Genomic DNA, 24838 nt, shown 5'->3' with positions numbered 1-24838 from the left:
GTAAGGAGGCTACAGCAGCAAAAAATATACAGTTAGGTCCGGAAATATTTGGACAGTGACACAATTTTCATAATTTTGGCTCTGTACGCCAACACAATGGAGTTGAAATGAAACAATCAGCTTTAATGAACAAAAATATAGTATGAAACGTTTAGGAATTGCAACCATTTTTATACACAGTCCCCTATTTTCAGGGGCTCAAATGTAATTGGACAAATTAACAATCATAAATAAAATGTTAATTTTTAATACTTTGGCAAGAATCCTTTGCAGGCAATGACTGCCTGAAGTCTGGAACCCATGTCATCACCAAATGCTGGGTTTGCTCCATTGTGATGCTTTGTCAGGCTTTTACTGCAGCTATCTTCAGTTTTTGTTTGTTTGTGGCTCTTCCTGCCTTTAGTTTTGTCTTCAGCAAGTGAAATGCATGCTCGATCAGGTTGAGATCAGGTGATTGACTTCCGCCATTGCAGAATATTCCACTTCTTTGCCTTAAAAAACTCCTGGGTTGCTTTCGCAGTATGTTTTGGGTCATTGTCCATCTGTACTGTGAAGCGCCGTCCAATCAACTTTGCTGAATTTGGCTGAATCTGAGCAGACAGTATATCCCTAAACACTTCAGAATTCATCTAGCTGCTTCTGTCTTCTGTCACATCATCAATAAACACTAGTGACCCAGTGACATTGGAAGCCATGCATGCCCATGCCATCACACTTCCTCCACTGTGTTTTATAGATGATGTGGTATGCTTCGGACCATGAGCAGTTCCAAGCCTTCTCCATACTTTTTTCTTCCCATCATGCTGGTACAGGTTGATCTTAGTTTCATCTGTCCAAAGAATGCTGTTCCAGAACTGGGCTGGCTTTTTTAGATGTTTTCTGGCAAAGTCTAATCTGGCCTTTCTATTCTTGAGGCTTATGAATGGTTTGAACCTTGTGGTGAACCCTCTTTATTTGCTCTTGTGAAGTCTTCTCTTTATGGTGGACTTGGATAATGATATGCCTACCTCCTGGAGAGTGTTATTCACTTGGCTAGATGTTGTGAAGGGGTTTTTCTTTACCATGTGAAGGATCCTGCGATCATCCACCACTGTTGTCTTCCGTGGACATTCAGGCCTTTTTGTGTTGCCGAGCTCACCAGTGCGTCATTTTTCTCTCAGAATGTATCAAACTGTTGATTTGGCCACTCTTAATTTACCGCTATCTCTCTGATGGATTCTTTTTGTTTTTGCAGCGTAAGGATGGCCTGTTTCACTTGCATTGAGAGCTCCTTTGACCGCATGTTGTGCGTTCACAGCAACAGCTTCCAAATGCAAATGCCACACTTGGAATCAACTCAGACCTTTTACCTGCTTAAATGATAAAGAAATAACAAAGGAATAGCACACACCTGTCCATGACACTGCTTTTGAGTCAAAGAGGGGGCTACATTTTAAAGAGCTGTAATTCCTAAACCCTTCCTCGAATTTGGATGTGAATACTCAAATTAAAGCTGAGAGTCTCCACTTTAAGCACATATTCATTATATAACTGTAACTTGATTATGTTTTGGTAAACAGCTAAAATAACAACAATTATGTCAGAGTCCAAATATATATGGACCTAACTGTACATTTTTGATTCACTTGCTCAAGGCCTGACTCATTTGATATTAAAGGTAAACAAACCTCAGGAAATTTTTAATCTCACAAAATAGTGCAGAATATACTGACCCAACCGGAGGAAAATGGTTTGCATTAAAATGAAAGCATTTTTAAGATAAGCTAAAATCTATTAAATGACTTGTAAAGAACTGGGGACAGTTCTGGCTCCCTTCCTCTTCACCCTCTATACCTCGGACTTCACAACACAGATAACTTGCCATCTGCAGAAGTTCTTGGTCAATTCTGCTATTGTGGGATGGGGTCAGTGGAGGCCAGGAGACCGAGTACAGAGGACTGGTGGACAGTGTTTTTGAGTGGTGTGAGCAGAACCACCTGCTACTTAACATCAGCAAGACAAAGGAGATGGTGGTGGACTTTAGGAGGACTAGGGTCCCCCTGTCTCCTGTTTCCATCCAGGGAGAGGACATGAGGGTGCTTCTCCAATCAAATCAAAAGTAGCAGCCAGATGTAATACATTCCCATGAGTGAGGGAGGCTGCTGTCCGAGTCTCTTCCCACACTTGCTGAAGTGTGCATTTGTTGGATTTCAGTTCTAAACAAGTGTCTAGGGCATATACCAAGACGTCATTCTTGTGATACAAGGGCTATATATGAGCTTAATGTGCCTGATACGCTCAGAGTCGATAGCTCTTGTGAAAAGCAGGAATTTGAAAGGCCACAACGTAAACACAGCCATTTCAAACAGACGCATCCTCAAAATAGGTGAGGTGAGGACCAGCAAAATATAGCAGCTCTGACTCAGGGCGCTGAGAGAGGACCACAAAAGAGTTTGAGTAATCAAGCAAAAAAATACATTGAATGAGAGAAATTTGATAAATGTTAATGATTTACAAACAACTTCTTTATTTGGAAAATGAAAAATGTTCTGTGCAATCACAACTGACCTGTAGCAGGCTAGCCTTCTAATTACCATGTTGTCTTAACAAGGAATGTAAGTAATGAGTCCAACAAAAAGTATTAAGAAAGGAATTATTTCTTTCCTAAATTATATAAAGAAAATACACATTTGTTGAGTAGTTAATTACCTCTGATCTAGGGAGTAGGGGCAAGGGGGTTGTTTGAGGCAGGGCCATGGTTTCAGATGAGTGAGTGTGAGGGGAGAGTGAAAGGTGAAAGGTCAGCCTCAGCCCTTGAGCTTACAGTCACAGAGCTCTTTGTAGATTCTCTTGCGCACACTTGGCATGTCCTCCTGTGAGAAATGGAGAGGTTTCCCCAAGGCAAGGCACCTGCAGTACTGAGAAACAGAGAGAGAGAGAGGGAGAGAGATATAGAGAGAGAGAGAGAGGGAGAGAGTGGTTGGTGAGAAATGGAGAGCAACACGAAAATAAGACGGATAGCTGAACTGGCAAATTAAGGTGAATTTCATGATGATAAAAGCAGAGAATTCAAGAAATTGTGATTTATTATCAAAAGTTGTTCATAGTTACCTCTAACACAAAAACACCACAGTCGTTCTCATTGGTCTGTTGTGGAATTCTCTGTAAAAACAATAGAGGAAGACAGAGAGACATGTACAGATACAGTGCCTTCGGAAAGTATTCAGACCCCTTCACTTTTTCCACATTTTGTTGTGTTATAGACTCAATTTAAAATGAATTAAATTAAAAGAATTTTCCATCAATCCAGAATTTGTCATAGCAAAGGGTCTGAATATGTAAGTACATGAGGTATTTTTGTATTTCAATTTGAATAAAGTTACTGAAATTTCAAAAAACTTGTTTTCGCTTTGTCATTCTGGGGTATTGTGTGTGGAATGATGGCAAATTCTTTCAATTTAATCCATTTTAAATTGAGTTTATAACACAACAAAATGTGGAAAAAGTGATGAGGTCTGAACACTTTCTGAAGGCACTGTAATTATGGTATTGGTGGTATTTCAGACAGGCATGTTTGGTAGGATTTATATGACTGGATGTACCACTGGCAGGCTGAACATTACAACACATTACAGGATCAGGGCGTAAGTTTATCAGAAATCTGCCATCTCTGGACATCGCCGCAAAATTCAGTTTGAAGTTCCAAACAACATCCTCCTTAATAATAATAATATAACCTCCCCCCGAACATTAGCTGTTGTGTTTCTGCATTTTCTTTGACAGAAAGGCAGAAATCAGTGAGTCCACTCCCCTAGAACACCTCTGGACCCTGAACCCTGTGTGGCTCCATTGGTAGAGCATGGTGCTAGCAACACAAAGGTTGAGGGTTTTATTCCCACTGGGACCATACATACATAACATGTATGCACTCACTGTACTGTAAGTCACTTTGGATAAAAATCGTCTGCATTACTAATACATTCAAATGTTTATTTCAAGGACCAACCCCTAATCTACATGTTAATACACATTCGTTCTAATGTCATCAACGTCATACATTATGCTAGAGATGCACTGATCCGATACAGAGCATTGGTATAGGGCCGATATTGGCCTAAAATGCCGGATTGGAAATCTGAGATGGGGAATTCTATTTACCGATTTGATGCGATGATCGTAGGTCGTAAAAACCTGCCAAACACGTGCATCATCGACTGATGTTTGCAGTCCGGAATTACCCTTGAGCCAGAAATCAGCAAAACAGCTTGTTGCAAAATTTAGGGTTTCTAGGGATGGCAGTAGCAGATAGGTACTTGGTATCGGTATCAGCAATAAAAGTGGTATCTGTGCATCCATACCTCATGCACAAACACTGTCCAGCCACTTTGAAAGGCAGTTTGCTTCTTCTCTTTTGCTTCAGTCTTTATATATTTCAAGATGTTCTATAGAAAGAGAGTAGGAAAACAAAATACATGTTTTGTACTTTTACAAGTCAGGAGACACAGCATCCCTCTTAAACATTATTTGCATGTGTAAACTTCGCCACTAAAACTGTCAAAAACAACATACTGCATAGCTACTACACTAACACACCAATATAAACTCTGTAGAGCAGAGATGGGCAACTTTGATGCTGGTGGGTCCGAATAAAGTACTTGCTATGATAGGGCCACACACAGAAACACACACAATCAATTTATGCATTTATACTAAATCTCTTATAACCAATTGTATTATACCAGTAACAATCAACATACTCACGTTCTTATTGTGGAGAGTGGAGAACTTCAAATAATCCCAAAAGATCCTAAGTATTTTTTTCAACAGCAAAAATTCTAATATTCTAATTTCTCTCAAAAATACATCACAGTGAAATCAATGTACGCGGGCCACCAGTTACCCATCTCTGCAGCAGAGAAAGAACACATTCTCTACCGGTTAACCCTCTCCATAATTAACTGGAGATACTGTATGTCCAATTAGGTACATGTGGCCATTAATGATTAATGCTGTTTTCCCGGACACAGATTAAGACTAATCCTAGACTAAAATGCATCTTCAATGGAGACTTTCAATTGATATGAGATTTTAATATTGATTTGTTTATTTTGAAATCAAATATGTAGATATCATTTAAATGTGTTTTTTGTTAAATAAATCCAGTCTAGGCCTAATCTGTGTCCCCCAGGCCATACGACTGCTAAATAAATCTCACACACACACACACACACACACACACACACACACACACACACACACACACCCAACCCCTGTGCAATATTCTGCTGAATGTATATTTTTCGTGCCTTAAATGTATATAATCAGAAATTTTATTGTCTCTTATATTTTGCTATTATATTTTATATGTCTTATATATTTACTACGTACCCACAGCGAAAGTATCTCACACGATTGTACTTGTGTAACAAATAAACATCTTAACTGATCTATCTAGATGAAGGCATCTAGGTACATTTCAGGCATGAAGGTACATTTCTATAGGCACTGACTCTACCTCTGCAGCGTCCTTGAACACGATGCCTTGAGAGTCGTACAGGTGGATCCTCCTGCTGACGGTATCTGCGGTCACCAGGCACCAGTGGATCTCCAGGTGAATGGGTACCAGCAGCAGAGTTTTGGAGAAGAGGTCTACCTGCAGAACACACAGCCAGGTTAGCCACCTACCAATAGGGAGGAAGCTTCACAGCAGGAGGCCTTTAACCAATAAACTCAACCTTATGTTACCATTCATTGATAAGGGCTAATTTCTGCTCTGACTGGCCCATATAACCCTGGATATATCAACAACACGACAAAATGAGGAACACATCAACAAAATTGTCAGAGAGCAGAGACACTGTAGGTGACACTATTTTGGTTGGCTCAATCAGAAAATAAGAATATATAGTGAACTGAAATGACAGCAGCATCTGTTAGTAGAGGCAGCCATGGAACAGTCATAGAAAATGAATGATAACATGACAAAATAAAGAGCCAATAAAAATATGCTCACAGACTACTGAAAACAAAATCACAGCAGAACAATTTCAACCCTGACCTTTTTGGTCCACCTCTTCACGCCTTCGTAACCTTTGGTCATAAGCTGTCTATGGAAGAAGCTGTTGAAGAAATGGACCTAGAAAAGTATGGGGATGACAACCAAAGCAGTTCTAAGCATGAAGATCTTTTAATTAGTTTGAAGTGAAATCTCAAGCCCCACTCTATTGTGACAAATGATATAATATCATAACACATTTGTAAATGAATAAATGGGGGAATATGACATGAAATGAAAACTACCTTGTGATGTGCAGACTCCATGATTAATTCACCATACATATTCATCACCTTGAAGTGTCAAACATAAAACACAAGAACCGAAGACACAGTCATGACACTAATTTACATCACACTGAAGTTATAGACAGCCCAGTATGGGTAGTATCAGTCTATCTATGGATATAAAGTTACAGTACATAAAGACTGAAATAATAGTTTTGTGTCAAAGCAGCCAACCTGGTCATTGAGCCAGTTCTGATTGTCCAGTGTAAACAAGTCGTCCAGTGTTAGTGTGTGTTTGTTGTAGACCACCCGGAAAGAGCGCATCGGCCTTCTTGCCAAAGCAGCCTGGCACTTTGCTACCTCTGTGAAGATGAAATCCCTCCTATGAGAGAAGAGAACAGATAAGAACACAAACTGGGTTGAGATTCCCAAAAGCTAGAGTGTATTTGCATTTGATTAAGCCTCATATAGGATTACTGAGTGAGGGAATCAAACCCATGGCTTGCCAACTTGCCTTTTAGTCAGGTCACTGTTTAGTTTCTTGCTAAGGTGCCTCATTACATCAATCTTGTTTAGTGGGATGAAGCTTCCATACTTGCCATAGAAACAGTCAAGGAATTCTATAGAGAGAGATAAAGAACATTGAACCAGGATTGGGGTGAATTTGATTTAAATTCAGGAAGTAATTTGATTCATTAAAAAAATAAATTCCCAATTTACAATAGCTGAATTGCAATTTCAATTCACTTCCTGAACAGATATGACAACCCCAACCCTGAATTGGACAGTAGAAGCAGAACAGAAGGAAACAAACAAAAAAGTACCATAGATGAGCTTCTGCATTGCTTCACGACTGACTTCCACTGAAGCCTGTTTGCTTTGAGCAGCAGGCACTGCCCTCTTTATTCCTGTGGCATTGCTGGTGGTGTCCAACACCCCATCTTTGGCTGTGCACTGGTCCTGTGGAGGGATGCAACACAGACCCGATGTGCCCATCAAGTGGCAAATTGTCTGGTCAGAGCCAGCTGTCGCCAGCCTGTCCTCAGGACCTTGACCACCACAGCCCCTGATCGGAGCTGCTCTCCTCTCTTGCACCCTTTGTGATTCCTGCTGATCGCTGCCTTTCACAGTCACTGTGTGTTTTTGAGATTGTGTGTCCAGGCTGGACGGGCGACTCCTAGCTCTAACCTGTCTCTTAGCTTTGAACATGGAAAGCCACAGGAGACACCTGGCTCTCCTCCACTTCCTGTGACCCCACTTCCTCCATGCCCGGCACCAGAACTGGATGTTACACCTTGACTGCCTCTTGGGTCGCCTGGAGAGTGGTGACACTCCCTCCATAGTGGACTTGAGGCCCTTTCTCTGACGTTGCCTCTGATTTGCTCTGGTAACTGCAATGGTTGGTGCAACAGGGTTGCAGAGGTGAGAGGGGTCTGGGAGGGGCTGCCCATTGCTGTACACTATACAAGGGGCTGGGGGTGACAGAATGGTCATGGAAAGAGACATACCCTGGTCACCTGAAGAAAAGGTCTGTGACACTGAGCTCAGGTTTAAACTTGACCTCAGGACTATTTGTGTGTTGTTGTCAGTGGGAGAGGGGCACTCTGAGTCAGGGTCATGGTTGATCACACTGTGAGGGACTGAAGCAGGGTCAGGAGGCTCCGTCTCAGGTTCACTATTCCTCGTCTTCTTTAGTTGGACTGCTATTAGCTCCAGCCTAGTCTTTGGGTGGAGTGCTGAGAGCTTAAGTCTCTTGAGTAGGCCCAAGTGGCTGTGAACACTCCATCTTCTCCTGTTCTTCCATGGGAATGCTCTCAGGTGGGCCCGACGGAGGATGGCGAGACACCTGCCCCTTGCCTTCACTCTTGCTCTCCTATACCGCCTCAACTGACGCACCATGCACACACACTGCTGGTTGAGAGAAACAACATGTCCTTAGAATTAGATACTGTGACTCTCCTCAGGTAACACCGCAAACCAGCATCTGGGCCAGTAGCCACATGTTACAATGCTAATTGGTAATTACAAACATACTTTCTGATTTTCTCATTGGAGGGTGTCCATAAATATTTCACTGGACTAACTAGCTATCTACCACTGAGAGACACGGGATGGCACACCTGGCTGCTGTAAGGCTCAATTCTAGTTGGTTAGCTGTGTGATGATGTCAAAACATGATATGATAAGCAAGGCAAGCTAACTATCCTAAGTATAGCCATATGTGTAATATGACGAAGAAGGCGTGCTTAATCTGAATTCAGATTGAGAACGCGTTCTACTTAGTCATACAGGCATGGCTACCCTAGGAAGAGATATTATTATTTTTAGAACAAGTCTTCAATGAACTAGCTACATATATGCCAGCGTCTAGGCTCCCGTTTTCATCTTAGATAGCGCATAGCCAACCAGCCAGCCCTTTTACAATAGCTAACGTTAGCTAATTTACAATCATTTCAGCCGCATGTGTAGCTCACATACCATGCCATGGCATGAGTAACACTAGCTGCAGTTATCAACCTCCCTTAGCAACATGAATTTACAAATGTGCGGTAACACATACAGCTTGTTATATTACCACAATGTCCCATGTCTCTAACATGGACCAGGCGTTGTCAACGTTCATCCAGCCAGTTTAAAAGAAAAGATTTGTTGTTGATATCGAGCGGTCGCACGTCGTATACGTCACTTAAATCCCTACCAATCGGAATTTTACAAGAAAGAAAAATGGGATCTGATGAGGTCAATTAAATAAATGTATGTGTTGGCCTATGGAGTTCAACAATATTAAAACAAACAAACAAATAAATAAACTGCTTGCAAAGCACAATATTCAAGTGATGATCTGCTCCATGTCCTTTGCTCCAACACATCATAAAAGAAATGCTGTATCTTTATTCAATCATGTACAGCTAATTTATTTGACCAGCTTTATTACTGTTTGTGTGTCTGTGCTTTCAGCCCCGCATCATTTATGTTGTCTAGTGGTGGCCAGACCCTGCCAGAACAGCACTAACCAGACCCTGCCAGAACAGCACTAACCAGACCCTGCCAGAACAGCACTAACCAGACCCTGCCAGAACAGCACTAACCAGACCCTGCCAGAACAGCACTAACCAGACCCTGCCAGAACAGCACTAACCAGACCCTGTCAGAACAGCACTAACCAGACCCTGCCAGAACAGCACTAACCAGACCCTGCCAGAACAGCACTAACCAGACCCTGCCAGAACAGCACTAACCAGACCCTGTCAGAACAGCACTAACCAGACCCTGCCAGAACAGCACTAACCAGACCCTGCCAGAACAGCACTAACCAGACCCTGTCAGAACAGCACTAACCAGACCCTGCCAGAACAGCACTAACCAGACCCTGCCAGAACAGCACTAACCAGACCCTGCCAGAACAGCACTAACAGGTACCTTAATTCATCCTTTTTTACAGGCCTGTTTTCCCCAGATTTAGATAAATCTGACTAGATTTATAAATATGGTCAAATAAATGTAATAAATAGATTTAATTTACAAATCTTCACCTTGAATTAATATTTACGTTAAATCTTAAATCAGTGTTTTGAAAAAATGTTTTAACAAAAAACATCTGTAATGCAAAATACATATTTAAAGTAGTAAATATAGTCAAATAGTAAATAGTATATATAGTATAGCATATTTAATTTAAATCTTAAATCTGGATTAAAAATACTACATATTTATTTTATAGACACATATTTATATAAAATCTTAAATCTGGGGATATTACATTAAATATTGAATTTAAATCTAAATCTGAGATTTACCCTTTGCCAGATGTATTATATATGCTAATTAACCCCATCCACCTAAGGAGAAATGGGTGTGTTCTGGTTCAGTGGTCAGACAAGGGTGTCTAAACAGGTGCCTGTTGATTTTTGTGTGAGATTGGGCCACTCCACTGTGTTGTCATTGACAGTCATTGCCTGTCAATGGCATAAGGTTAGCTGAGATCATAAAATTGGGGCTACTGGGGCACCATACGTTATTGTGTGATTGCTAAGTAACATGTAGAAACATATACACTCACTGGGAACACTATACTAATACTGGGTACGGCCTCACTTTGCTATTTACTAAATAGTTCCTTTAAAATAATATGTAAATATTTAAATGTGTTCATTTGAGACTCAGATATATAAATTAAATCTACTAAAAAGGGGTCTAGTCAGATTTATAAATATTCAACTTTACAAATGGCACCCTATAGAAAATATATTTATCAATTCAGTTACCGAAGATTCAAACTTTGAAGTCTTTCTGACACCAATGCACTTGATAACCCCAGACTTTGTCAGTTTGCATTTATTTTGGCAGTATTCCCCAGGGGTCCAATCTAAAGGCATACACAACCCACATGTGACGCAGGAGTCTAGGGGGGTGATCGTGTTTACCTTGGCCCTGTTGTTCAGTTTAAAGTACAGGATATATATTTACCACAGGTTGCATGGACCTAGTCCCACACTCTCTCCCCCTGACTACCTGCCTGGTACAATACTTCTATGCCCGCTCCAACCCTCCAAATGAGTCCTCTGGGTATCACGCTGGTTTTGGGGCTACTGGTGCTGGGGACCTGGGCGCAGTTGATGCCCACAGTACGTCCACCATGTGATTCACCCGAGGCAGAAGCTGCAGCTCTGGTGGCACAAGACTATCTCAATGCCCAGCACACTCACGGCTACAAATACAGGCTGAACCAGATTGACGACTTCAAGATTCTTACCATGGTGAGGCAGTGCTAGCATGGACAATTGATCATACAAAATACCATATACTGTACTGTATGTATGATATGTTTGAGTTTGAATATCTCTGAACTAACACTTGATGATATTGTCCTAGAATATAAACTCTAGCCTGAGAAGAACCAAAGAGAGAACAATCTTTAGATATCATTATGGGTAAAGAATTGACAGCTTAGCTCACATCTGTGGTTTGATACTTATAGTTGTAATTCATTAATATGCCATATTATATGGCCATATGCCATTTTTAATACCATACTAGATCTGACACTCTGATGTGTTTTTTATTATTGTAAATCAATCTTACCTAGATTTATACTATAATCTAAATTGTATGTCTTTCAACTGGTGTCCTGTTAAAACTAAATACACATTTTTGGTTACCTGTGTCACCATACACTTGCTATGTGTGGATATACTGACTCATATGCTGACTAATTTGACAGAAAATATTTACTTTTGGGTGAATCAATGTATGAAAGAACAGCAAACATCTCAGTTCAAAGGCATGCTTTAGCACTACAACAAAAATACAGATTTCCCTAAGCATCTATTTTGCAACATCCCAGTTTTAGCCCTGAGCTGCTGTAATGCCATTCAGTTTTAGCCCTGAGCTGCTGTAATGCCATTCAGTTTTAGCCCTGAGCTGCTGTAATGCTATCCTTTATTATAACTCAGCCTGGTGGGGGAGAACACTATTTGATGGAACTGGACCTTCTGGAGACTTACTGTCATGTTCTGGACCCCACACCTGTGGCCAACTGCTCAGTCAGGCCCAAAGCTTTGACGGTGAGGCCATATCTCCACCATACAATTAATATCAGCTCAGAAATTGGGCAAGTGAAGACACAGATATGAGCTCCTGTTTCACAACAAGCCCATCCATTAGAATTGCCTAACAATGCCCCCTGGTGGTTGTATTGCCAAGGTGAAATGTCTCATATAAATAGTGTGGAAAAAACCTGTTGACTGTTGTGGTACATCGTGAACCTTTTAACACTTCGTGTTAATGTATTACTTCTAATAATTGTTACATTGAGCCATAAATTGAGCCATTGATCTAGAAGAACTAGGAATAATGTCCTTTTTTGTTTCAAGGGTGATTTTCTCAACATCTGCAATGAACCAATAGAAACTTTTGAGAAATATTGTATGTCATGTTGTTTATTTGCTGTGTGTAGGTTAGAACATTACTGGTTCTATGATGCATTCATGCCAGTGCATCCTTGGCAATATTGTTTTGCTTTCTTTATCTAGTCAGTGGAGGCAGATTGTGATGTGGTGTTGACGAAAACTGGGGAAGTTTTGTCTGTCACAGCTTTCAAGTGTAAAACTGAAGGTAAGTGTATGTCACTGGCAATGTCTTTATGTTATTTAAAAAAATAAAAACATCTCTTTCTTTCATTCCAACTAGATTATATAATTATGAGTACACATCCACACACACACACACACACACACACACACACACACACACACACACAAACTCATGACCTCCTCTCTCTGTCTGATACCATGTATAGAATCCACTGAGGACATTTGTCTAGGCTGTCCTTCGCTCCTTCCCCTCAACGATACCGCAGGCCTAGCTATGGTCTCTGCCTCGATCGACACCTTCAATGACAACAAAATTGGCAATGCATCACTGTTTGCCATCATGGAGGTTGGACGGATGGCAACTCAGGTGAATGTCCTTCTGATCACATGATCATCATGTTGCCTAGCAAAACAGTTATTCATTGTACATAACTGTACATAACATTCAGGTTGTACCTCTTACTTCCAAATAAATCCCACTCATTTTGGGATACAAACTATTTTTTCACTTGTGTCATCTGTGATTGTGTGTATTATTAACATATTAATTCTGTTTGTAGATTGTGTCTGGTGGAACCACATACATATTAGCAGAATATGCCATAGTGGAGACTAACTGCACAGCTATTGACAGCGATAACTGTGTGCCCCTGAACCATACTCTGGCTGTAAGTATACATTATCAGCTATTGTATCTTGAAAGGAACATGAAAACCTATAAAGATTAAATTTATTAGCTTATTTTTTTAAAAAGCTTTATAAATGTATTTTATAAAGTTAAGAACAGTGTAAACCAAAACTGATTAAGCAAAGGTTAACAATCGGCATGTGTTTCCTTTTCTCTACCAGCAACATGGCTTTTGTCAAGTAAAAGGTCTCCCAGTCAAAAGCAATATATTAACTGCAATGGTAAGAATAAAATATTTATTATAACGCTATGTTTATCAAAACACTATCAAAATCATTTTTGTATTTAGACAAAATATGTACACAAAAAATCTGGAAAGGTTAACAAGAGGCATGTGTTCCCTTTTCTCTACCAGCAAGGTGAAGATGGTTCATTGAGCTGCAGTATATTTACGGTAAGAATAAAATATTTATTAAACACTATGTTTATCAAAACACTATTGAAATCGTTTTTTTGTTGTATGTAGACAAAACATTTACACAATACATCATCTGACCACATCACCCCTGTCCTCATCCAACTTCACTGGCTCCCGGTACATTACCGCATCCAGTACAAAAACCTTCTCCTCACCTACAAATCCCTCCACAATCTAGCCCCCACTTACCTCCGTGACCTCCTCCATGAATACACTCCCTCCCGCTCCCTTCGCTCAACCTCTGCTGGACTGCTAACCATCCCCACGTCACGCCTCAGCACCATGGGTGCCCGAGCCTTCAGCTGCTCAGCACCCAAGCTCTGGAATTCTCTCCCCCCACACATAAGACAGTCAGACTCCATCACAACATTCAAGTCCCAACTCAAAACCCACCTTTTCAAACTGGCATACTATCCATAAATTGGACACTCTGCACTTCACTTGTTTTTGTCTTGATGTGTTGTTTGTTTTGTTTTTAAATGATTGATGTCGTGCTTTTGCTTTTGCTTCTTTTCTGTAAGGTGACCTTGGGTGACCTGAAAGGCGCCTCCAAATAAAATGCATTATTATTATTATTATTATTACATTGACACTGTAATTAAACACGTTATCTCGTCCTACAGACTCCTATGGGCAATGGCACGGTGGCAGTCCCACCGCAAGTGGTCCACGTCCACACTGGCAACCTCCCTGTCATTGACGGCCTGAGGCACCACAAACTCACTAGCCTCCATGACCCCAGTGCCAGCGGCCTTGTGTCTGCAGAGTCAGCAGAGTCAGAGGAGGATGTAGTCCCTGTAGTCCCTGTAGTCCCTGTCGTTCCTGTAGTCCCTGTCGTTCCTGTAGTCCCTGTCGTTCCTGTAGAGGCAGTTGGAACTGTAGTTCCTGTAGAGGCAGTTGGAACTGTAGTTCCTGTAGAGGCAGTTGGCACTGTAGTTCCTGTAGAGGCAGTTGGCACTGAAGCGCCTGTTTTAACAGTGGTAAAGAGACAGGCCCCTGCAGCAGATGCTGCTGCAATAGACAGTCCTGCCATTCAGCCAGTGGTCATGCCACTGGAGCCAGTGTGCCCAGGGAAGGTCAAATTCTTTAGTTAGTACTTTTGATAAAGCAAAGACTCTTCACTATTGCAATGATCAACTGCAGCGGTCTTTCACCATATTGATGCATATAGAACAAAGGCATGAGCCTGTCACCTGACAGTCTCTCCATTTTGCTGTCAAGAGACCATTATCAATTGGTTAGGTAGAGATGTACTGTTGGCTACTTAGTAAGGGAGTTTGTCATGGTGCTAAGCCTGTGAGGAGTTACATACTATGGTGTGTGTGTACTCCATACTGCTCTGTCTAATACCTGAGAATAATAAAGATTTACATTACTCACTGCTCATGTGTCTTTAAACATGCAATCCTTAATTAGTTTTTCAGCCAAATGGCTGGCCTCTTGTTTTGGTATAAAGTCTGGGAAATGTGACAAGACTCAAATTCATAGTTCTGGATGCAAGGACTAACAAACAGTCCATGATATTGAAATTAGAGTTTTAAAATCAAAACTGTGTATAAAGAAAGTAAAGTAACTTAATATTTTGGGTTATGATAAGCCATGACAGTTGTACCAAGCTACTATGGCATTTTTAAGTCATATTCTTCGAGAATCAATCAATACTGTATCCTGAAGTGAAATGACCAGCAGATCAAATCCTGGATTGAGTCCATAACAGGTAATGTGTTTTTTTTACCTCAGATACTGTATAGGAGGAGCCAGAGGGTTCACTCGAGATCCATTTGCGTCTGCATTGCAATCTGTGGAAAAATAAGGACTGGGTCGGATTTTCAATGCTGGAAAACAATAGCTGTGAACATCAGTTGTTTTTTATTACAAATATCTGCACATTGTCCTTTTTGATTTGAACTTAACATGTGTAATGTCCAGGATCTTACGATATTTTCGAATGAGAAATATTGACAATTTAGAAAAGTAATATTCCAATAACACATGTGCAGGGTCACACACAATGAATCATTAACATGCTTTGATCAACAGGCCTTTGATGTTGTACCGTTTTTCATTCACAATACCATTGATACTTGCTTGAATCAATTATGTCAATCATTAAACCATGTTCTCCCCTCTTCCAATTCAAAGAATTGCAACCCAAATTACTAGGGACCTCTTTCCAACTTCCTCGTAAAATAATCTGCATAGAATTTTAAGAAGTGAACCAACACACACTGCCATCTTCAATCACTTGGCACCATTTTTATCATTCACTTATTTATTTCAGTCTGGCAGCAAAAGCACTGGGATACTGTTTGCTGATGCTGGCGTCCTATGCCAATGCAAACCCTGTGGACCCGATGACACCACCATCCTGCCACTGCCTAGCAGGGCTTATGAATAGTCCTGCAGGGCCTAGACAAGACCATCCAGGAGTGCAACGGTCTGAAAGCTGGGGTAAATATCAGATTGACAAAGTACACATCATCAGGCTAATACAATCAAATGTTTTTTTTTTTTTTTTAAAGAAACTTCTTCCACACACTTGCCACAGTGCATTGATTGCTGATTTGATATACTGCATATGCATAGGTTGCTCTCAGTACGGTTACCATTTCTTGCTCTCATGTATAAATTTTTTATAAAATGAAAAGAAAAGAATGCACTGACATTCTTTTGCATTGCACTATAGTAAGTGTGTGGAGGAATTATGATGGCAGTCTTCGCACTGAATATCAAGTTGTAGGCACGACATCTTTATACGCTTTCACATTTAGGATAGGATATGGATAAACTTGAATATCCCAGAGGGGACATTTGTCTTAGACACCCAGTACTGCTATATATAAAATGACACTGCACATCACATACTCTACATATTACAATACATACGGTGCCTTTCGGAAAGTATTCAGACCCCTTCACTTTTGCCACGTGTTATAGACTCCATTTAAATTAAAACAATTTGCCATCAATCCACACAATACCCCAGAACGACACACGTTTTTAGAAATTCCAGTGAATTTATTAAAATTGAAATACAGAAATACCTCATGTACATAAGTATTCAGACCCTTTGCTATAGCACTCTTAAAATTAGCTAAAATGCCATCAACAAATCACTCAATAAGTTGAATTGAGTCCATCTTAATGCAAGGATAATAGTTAACGTAATTTTGGAATTAATATCTTTGTTTTTATAGTATCTCTGATTTGCATAGGAATCAATTACACACTGTGTAGATTAGGATGTCACTACCAAGTGAAATTTCTAAACCTGTTTTTGCTTTGTCATTCTGGGGTATTGTGTGTGGATTGATGGCAAATTATTTTAATTTAATCCATTTTAAATTGAGTCTATAACACAACAAAATGTGGAAAAGGTGAAAGGGTCTGAAGACTTCCTGAAGGCACTGTACATTGCACTTTTCCCATGTCATACAGTATACGTTCTCATACAGTGCCCTCCATAAGTATTAGAAAGAGGAAGCATTTTGTCTTTTAGCTCTATACTCCAACAGTTTGGATTTGAAATCAAACAAGTACTGATGTTAAAGTAGAGATGATCAGCTTTATTTCAATGTTTTCTTTTGTCTGGTTTCACCATTTAGAAATGACTACCCTTTTTATACATAGTTCCCCTATTTCATGGCACCAAAAGTATGGGAATATTGGCTTGACAGGTGTGTTCCGTCACATCACTTGTGCAGGCATGAGAGAGACCCTGGTTCATGAACTCTGCAAGAAAAGAATACACATACAATATTCAATTGAGGGGTTACAGGCTAAATGTAAACAATCAGTTTTGTAAAATGCAGTTCACATGGATCAACACGACATGGGCAATACAATGAACAAATAAAATAACATACGATTTGGTTGGTGGTCAGCAGTGGTCTTAACCGACAATTTGGCATCTGGAGTAAGAGAGGAAACCTGTCATTGGAGCTTTATGGCCCGGAATCTTTGAGTCACAAATAGACTTTCCATAGGGTTGTGTTTGAGGTTTGGGTGCAGAGAACATGTTGGTCATACTGCACTACAGGTTGAGGTTCTCTGGCAGGAGCTGGACCATACATTGGAGGCTGCTTTTCAGAGGGCTTATTGGGGTCCATGGCAGGCGCTGAGTTTCAAAGGGCCTGTTGAGGGGGGGGGGGGGGGGGGGAGCGGGTCACTGGGATGAGCTGGGCCATACATTAGAGGCTGCTGTTCAGAGGGCTTGTTGGAGTCACTTGCAGGCAGTACAAAGAGCCTTTCATTCAAGCAACCAGTCTTGGTCAACAGGATGCAAGCAGACTCAATTTATCCATGGATTTTTGAATGCCTTTTCAGTCTTCACAGTTGTGGCTTCTGTAGGATGGATTGGAAGGATTCCATTGCCCTTGAATGGTACAGGAACTATATAATGGTAGTGTTGATGAAAAGAGAAGGGTGGGGGGCAGCAGGTTAAGAACCCAGGAGAACAGACTGGAGGACAATACCCAGGATGGAGGACAGGAGGGGGGTGGGTGACTTGTTTGGGCCACTGGGGGTAGAAGGGATATGGGTAGATGTGTTGTGGTACCTTGCCCTGTGGGGCTTGGGTAGTAGCAGGAGGTATGGTAGGTGTAGGCTGAGCAGAAGGCAGACTAGTAACTAGTTGGGGCTTCTGGGGTAAGAGAGGACTTGGATCATAAGGTGTATTCACAGGGCCCTGAGACGCATAGGTAGGGACAGGGGGTTGCACAGCAGGAGTAGGGTTTTGGGTAGGAGGGGGACGGGCTTCAGGCTTGGCTGGCCAAGTGTAGAAAATAAAGGGGGAGGGAGTCGGCTGTGGAGGAATGAAAAAGGGAAGACCAGCCCACGGATTAGAGGGATAGAGGGGACTTGAAACAGTCTTGCTTTGGTCAGGAGGGGGACGGGAGACTTGTTGGCGCCACAGGGGGTAGAAGTGTTGTGGAACCTTGCCCTGTGGGGCTTGGGTAGTAGAAGGAGGTATGGCAGGTGTAGGCTGAGCAGAAGGCAGACTAGTAACTAGTTGGGGCTTCTGGGGTAAGAGAGGACTTGGATCATAAGGTGTATTCACAGGGCCCTGAGACGCATAGGTAGGGACAGGGGGTTGCACAGCAGGAGTAGGGTTTTGGGTAGGAGGGGGACGGGCTTCAGGCTTGGCTGGCCAAGTGTAGAAAATAAAGGGGGAGGGAGTCGGCTGTGGAGGAATGAAAAAGGGAAGACCAGCCCACGGATTAGAGGGATAGAGGGGACTTGACACAGTCTTGCTTTGGTCAGGAGGGGGACGGGAGACTTGTTGGCGCCACAGGGGGTAGAAGTGTTGTGGAACCTTGCCCTGTGGGGCTTGGGTAGTAGAAGGAGGTATGGCAGGTGTAGGCTGAGCAGAAGGCAGACTAGTAACTAGTTGGGGCTTCTGGGGTAAGAGAGGACTTGGATCATAAGGTGTATTCACAGGGCCCTGAGACGCATAGGTAGGGACAGGGGGTTGCACAGCAGGAGTAGGGTTTTGGGTAGGAGGGGGACGGGCTTCAGGCTTGGCTGGCCAAGTGTAGAAAATAAAGGGGGAGGGAGTCGGCTGTGGAGGAATGAAAAAGGGAAGACCAGCCCACGGATTAGAGGGATAGAGGGGACTTGAAACAGTCTTGCTTTGGTCAGGAGGGGGACGGGAGACTTGTTGGGGCCACTGGGGGGAGAAGGGATATGGGTAGAAGTGTTGGGGAACCTTGCCCTGTGGGGCTTGGGTAGTAGAAGGAGGTATGGCAGGTGTAGGCTGAGAAGGGGGACTAGTAACTAGTTGGGGCTTCTGGGGTAAGAGAGGACTTGGATCATAAGGTGTATTCACAGGGCCCTGAGACGCATAGGTAGGGACAGGAGTAGGGTTTTGGTCAGGAGGGGGATAGTTGACTTGTTGGGGCCACTGGGGGTAGAAGGGATATGGGTAGAAGTGTTGGGGAACCTTGCCCTGTGGGGCTTGGGTAGTAGAAGGAGGTATGGCAGGTGTAGGCTGAGAAGGGGGACTAGTAACTAGTTGGGGCTTCTGGGGTAAGAGAGGACTTGGATCATAAGGTGTATTCACAGGGCCCTGAGACGCATAGGTAGGGACAGGAGTAGGGTTTTGGTCAGGAGGGGGATAGTTGACTTGTTGGGGCCACTGGGGGTAGAAGGGATATGGGTAGAAGTGTTGGGGAACCTTGCCCTGTGGGGCTTGGGTAGTAGAAGGAGGTATGGCAGGTGTAGGCTGAGAAGGGGGACTAGTAACTAGTTGGGGCTTCTGGGGTAAGAGAGGACTTGGATCATAAGGTGTATTCACAGGGCCCTGAGACGCATAGGTAGGGACAGGAGTAGGGTTTTGGTCAGGAGGGGGATAGTTGACTTGTTGGGGCCACTGGGGGTAGAAGGGATATGGGTAGAAGTGTTGGGGAACCTTGCCCTGTGGGGCTTGGGTAGTAGAAGGAGGTATGGCAGGTGTAGGCTGAGAAGGGGGACTAGTAACTCGTTGGGGCTTCTGGGGTAAGAGAGGACTTGGATCATAAGGTGTATTCACAGGGCCCTGAGACGCATAGGTAGGGACAGGAGTAGGGTTTTGGTCAGGAGGGGGATAGTTGACTTGTTGGGGCCACTGGGGGTAGAAGGGATATGGGTAGAAGTGTTGTGGAACCTTGCCCTGTGGGGCTTGGGTAGTAGAAGGAGGTATGGCAGGTGTAGGCTGAGCAGAAGGGGGACTAGTAACTCGTTGGAGCTTCTGGGGGTTTTCTGGAGTTTTTGTGTTGGGGTCAGGCTGGTTTGGATTTTTGGGTACATCCGGATTAGAGGCAGCCTGATATGGGCAGGACACTTCAATCTCGCCCTCTCCAGCAAGTTCAAGAGTAAACATCCCATCCTGAAACAAAAGTACAGGGAAAGGGTTAAAGTAGTCAATCAAAAACATTCAAAATGAAATAAGTAGTGTCCTCTAAACCATCAATGACACCAATATTTATGTTGGCCTAAAAATGCGGGCTGCTACAGTTTACCTTGACTTCCACACAGGGTGCATAACGAGCAGATATGACCACACCCTCTGGATGAGCTACTACACTGTATCCACACTGAAGGGAAACCATCATTAACGGCTGCCACCGGCCATTGACTGCAGGACAAGGATCAAACAGGTGAAACGTCATTGCTTCCAATAAAATGCAGCAGCCCTACCCAACACTGTCAAACACAACATTTATGAAAAATAAAGAAACACAATACGCTTACTATATCAAGGGGGAAACAGCACACGGGTTTAGATTAACTGCTTACACTTCACTTTGATGTCCTGGTCAGAGATGGCCCGCTCCATTTTTACAATCATGCCCTCAGGGTAGCAGGAAACCATAGGAGGGTTGGGTGTCGATGGCCTTGAGGCAGGACAGGACATCCTCATTGGCAAACCCCACAGACGCAAAGGTTGAACATAGCTATCCTCCTGTAAAGGAAATAAAGGTCCATTCTAAGTCTTACACAAAAGAGAATGAGTTTAACAAAAAAAAGATATAATAATCCCACCTCTCGGGTCACATAGCAGCCATCATATGGTGCAACGAACATAAAGTCCCTCCTTGTTGCCTTCACAGTGTAACCACAACTATGGGGCAACTGGGACAGAGGCAGGGGAGACAGGAGACTTCCTGCAAGATTAAGATTTAGGTCAAAACAATGTAATTGGGGGCATTTTATTTATTTGTACTCAGTGACTGAGAAAATATGTTTTTACCCCCAATGACATCATGGGTCCTTGTGTCATCTTTTTGACTACAGAAGGTAGAAAACTTGCATTTTCACATATGTAGACAATGATATGGTGCTGGAGATAATGAATGAATATAAACAAGGGTGAAGTGTCTAATTTAGGCTCCTCAATCCTGCTGCAAAAACAATGGATCAAAAATACAAGGGTATGGCTTGTAGAGATGGATAGTCACTTGCCTCTGTCCACATGAAACCAGGAGCCTGATGTAGACCCGATGTCATGGACCCTGAGTTTCATGGAGTGACCGACACATTCTACCCTTGGTTCCATCTGCAGGAGAAGTTCCACCACGGGACTATTGGGGCTAGCCGTGCTATAAACTTGCCCCTTAAGGTACTCAGGCTCATTCCACCCTTTGAATGAAATGAGAAGCGCTCTTCACTCAAAATGAAAAAGGCACATGCCATGCATGCTAAAACACTATTTTCTCAATACAATTAAAGCAATGAATGGGTTCCAGAACTGTAGCACTGAAACCTCAATTTACAATGGCAGGTGCAACTAAAGTAATCAATTTTTGATTATTGAAAGATGGCAACACAGGCTACTCATTAGACTGAACGTTGCAGTAGTGTACAAATATAAATCCAAGTAACCATTTTTAATGGTAAAACACTCATATACAGTGTAGCAATCTTGGTCAAATGGAAGCCCGCCATCAGCCTCCCCACACAATCCCATTTACTTTTCTGAATAACATCTAGCAAATACGGCGGCCAGAGTTCGAGCCCCTCGCATGCCAAATCTATACATACCCAAATCCGACTGGTAGTCAGCATCATCATCCAGTGAGTTATTAGCTATCCACATCTTTGGAAAAACGTTTGTTGTGTGACCAACAATGAGCTTTCCAAATCGCACATCACCTGTAGACTTGTTATTTAGGCCTCCATCATTCTGAGTTGCATTCCCCATCAAATGGATTTTCCGAACTTTGGATGAAATTGATCTTGTCCGCGTTAATACACTGCCATGACTACAAGAGCTCAGATAACTCAAAATCAGGCATATCAGAGCTTGACGGCCCCCTTTCCCTTTCCAAGACATTGAAAAAAAAAAGTCACTTTTTGCGCACACACACCAGACCACCACATCAGTGTGACGCAAACGTCGATTTACCAGTGGTCAGAAGCGTTTATACGGCTTGTTTATGGGCTGCGCATGATTACCGACCAATAAGACTTCACATCTCGCATGCACAGGTGTCAGCAATTTCAGCTTGTAAAAGTTGGCACAATATTATTTTCAAATCATTACGCAAAACACCGCATCCTAATTGCTAGCGGTACGCGCGACCGAGCGTCGAGGTGAAAAACAGTCTCTCCCACTCAATGACAGATAGCGCGACTCTGATTCTAAAATATGCGCTGTCATGAAACGAAAAATAGCAATGATTGGTCAACTAGCCAGCTGGTTTAATCACATTTTATACGGAACGAAAGGGGTGTTCATCATACTCCTGTGTATACAAAACAGTGCATATAAGTATCTCTAAAAGTAGCCAATTACTCTAATAGCCTGTTTTAATTGAGTTGTTATACTTTATAAAGTATAAGGCAATGCCACTGAAAGCAATGGAGGATTGATGTTCTGATGTGATGGCACTATATTTCTGCGGGTGCAGAAATCAAGAATCGTTCTACGATTTATAAGACAGATAGTGAAAATTAAGCAGTGATTTCCACTATTACAAGCGTAAACGTGTATTATTAGAACTGAGAATAGTTAATCATTAACACACGAGGGTGTGCGATATTGTGGATATCGGTTGTGATGCAGTCATAGGCACGAGGCACAGCCGTTCCGTTCCGATATCCTAGATATTGTTCATGATATATTGTATTGGTTTATGCCATCTGCCTATACAAGTAGTTCATAAAACTGTTCGTTGATAGTTCTGGAACACATGAAATATCACTGTACTGTAGTTAGGGACGCAGGTTGCTTGATAGTTCTGGAACGCGTGTAATGATTGGCATGGCAACTCAAAAATCTCTACCTGGCTAGTTTATAAAAGGTCAGCCCATTGGTGAAGAAGCTCTGCCTGTCCTTTCCAAACATGACATCAGTTTCTTGAGACTGAAAGACATTGAGGAGGAATACGAATAATGCAGATTCAAAAATGAGTATGCTAACATCTAAAAAATGATGATGCTAACAAATGTTGAACTTAAAACTGAACTATGGATTCAGTAAGGATCTTGAATGGCTTATGAAACTTATACTAGCCATTATGGCTGGCATGGAATGGGGCTGACCTGAACCTTGCTTACAGCAGTAGTGCGGTGCTATGATATTTAACCCTTTAAAATGCTATGTGTCGATGCCAAAATCTTATCCCATGGACTGATTAATTAGTTTTTGCCACTTGGTATAAAGTTGGGGAAATGTGACCACTCTCGAATTCATATTTAATATTGGAAACACATTTCAATCCATAATATTGGAAACACATTTCAAAACTGTACAAACAGTGAAGTAAAATAACTAGGGCTGTCAAACAATATAATAAGGGCTGTCAAAACATGATCATTATATATAATAATAATAATAATAATAATAATAATTAAAAAAAAAAACAATACATTAGGTTGTAGATGTCATATAAAGGGGAAAACAGAAAACACAATAATCTGCATGTTTTTATTAGCACCTTCTCAGCCAATCACAATGCAGCAAGGTGTGATAAAAGTATAATTTTCTCACTTGTATCTACTCCCCCATATCCATGTTATTTAACATGACAAGCTACTGTATACAATGGAGATGGGATGCATGGATCTTCTCAGCTGCGCTACAATATCACACATTCAAAGGGAATAGCAATCTCACTGTCAAATCTCTGAAACCTATGAAAAAAACTCGGCCTATATCAAAATGTAAGGAGTGGGACATGGACAGGGAAGACAAGTTACCACACAGACAGTGCACGCAACGTAACCACCGATTCGTTAGTTAATCAATGTCAGTGAATCTGCGATGTGTCTTGCTGAAGCTGATCCTCTAAATCGTAGAGTGTGGCTGTGAAAACCCTTTGGCTAAAGGTTGTTGGGCATTTATCATCGTCTGTTGGTGTGTCCTTCATTATTTGTTGCATATTGTAAATAAAATCAATGTGCGCGCTCAGCGAAACTATTGTACATTGCAAGGGTCAAACTGGTGAAAATGCGCTGACAGCATTAAAAGTGAAATGACGACTGAACAGCTGAACAAATCCCAGTGTCTAACATCCAATGTGTTTTTGATCTCAACATGAGGGTTAAGCATTGAGTTTAAGCATATACTGCATATCTACAGTGATGCTTGAAAGTTTGTGAATCCTACAGGGATGGTCATTATTTTTGTATAAATATTAAAATGAATTTATAAAATCTTGTGTCTAAACCCCAATTCGTCATTTGAAATAAAATAAATAAAATAAAATAAACCCCAAGACATTTGAAATAAAGGACACAAACTAAAAATATGATATTTTCATTGTTTATTTAACAAAAACTTCAAACGCAAGATATTCAAAGGAAGAGAAATTGCCGAAATTGATCTTAGTACAAGTAAACTGGTTTGAGTATAAGAGCAATTCCACCTCCTATTTTGTCATGTCTAACTGACTGAAA

At 41.8% G+C, this 24838-nt stretch overlaps 2 protein-coding genes across 4 annotated transcripts; one reads left to right on the top strand and one right to left on the bottom strand.

Moving 5' to 3' along the window:
* Positions 1–2496: 2496 nt before the first annotated feature.
* Positions 2497–8925, bottom strand: LOC310814821 (sentrin-specific protease 3-like). Of its 3 annotated transcripts, none has more exons than XM_083684350.1 (10): positions 8822–8925; positions 7086–8172; positions 6776–6881; positions 6496–6643; positions 6280–6327; positions 6038–6115; positions 5495–5632; positions 4338–4421; positions 3091–3141; positions 2497–2897 (listed from the first exon to the last, which is right to left on the bottom strand). In XM_083684350.1, the coding sequence occupies exons 2-10, from the start codon at positions 8158–8160 to the stop codon at positions 2787–2789; spliced, it is 1839 nt and encodes a 612-aa protein (XP_083540476.1). In that variant the 5' UTR covers positions 8161–8172; positions 8822–8925; the 3' UTR covers positions 2497–2786. The 3 variants fall into 3 exon arrangements, with proteins under 3 accessions (XP_083540476.1, XP_083540477.1, XP_083540475.1); XM_083684351.1 differs by having other exon boundaries at positions 7086–8169; positions 8822–8899; XM_083684349.1 differs by having other exon boundaries at positions 8837–8870.
* A 1889-nt stretch (positions 8926–10814) lies between these two features.
* ahsg2 (alpha-2-HS-glycoprotein 2) lies at positions 10815–14553 on the top strand (the record flags this gene model as incomplete). The annotated part of the gene is made up of 6 exons (XM_083673908.1): positions 10815–11018; positions 11715–11825; positions 12294–12375; positions 12560–12720; positions 12914–13021; positions 14083–14553. 6 exons carry the CDS (start codon positions 10815–10817, stop codon positions 14551–14553), a joined length of 1137 nt encoding a protein of 378 aa, XP_083530034.1.
* Positions 14554–24838: the final 10285 nt, after the last annotated feature.

The sequence above is a fragment of the Argentina silus genome (assembly GCF_951799395.1).
Source record: "Argentina silus genome assembly, chromosome: 1".
In the NCBI taxonomy this organism is placed as follows: domain Eukaryota; kingdom Metazoa; phylum Chordata; class Actinopteri; order Argentiniformes; family Argentinidae; genus Argentina; species Argentina silus.
Note: the sequence above shows the minus strand (reverse complement) of the source record. Positions and strands in the feature narration are given on the sequence as shown.

Coding starts and splice junctions, on each gene's coding strand:
- LOC310814821 (XM_083684349.1), bottom strand. CDS start 8,860: ATGTTAGAGACATGGGACATTGTG. Junction 6,882..7,085: donor AATGCAGAAGCTCATCTATG/GTACTTTTTTGT, acceptor CTCTCTCTATAG/AATTCCTTGACTGTTTCTAT. Junction 6,328..6,495: donor AGAACTGGCTCAATGACCAG/GTTGGCTGCTTT, acceptor TGACACTTCAAG/GTGATGAATATGTATGGTGA.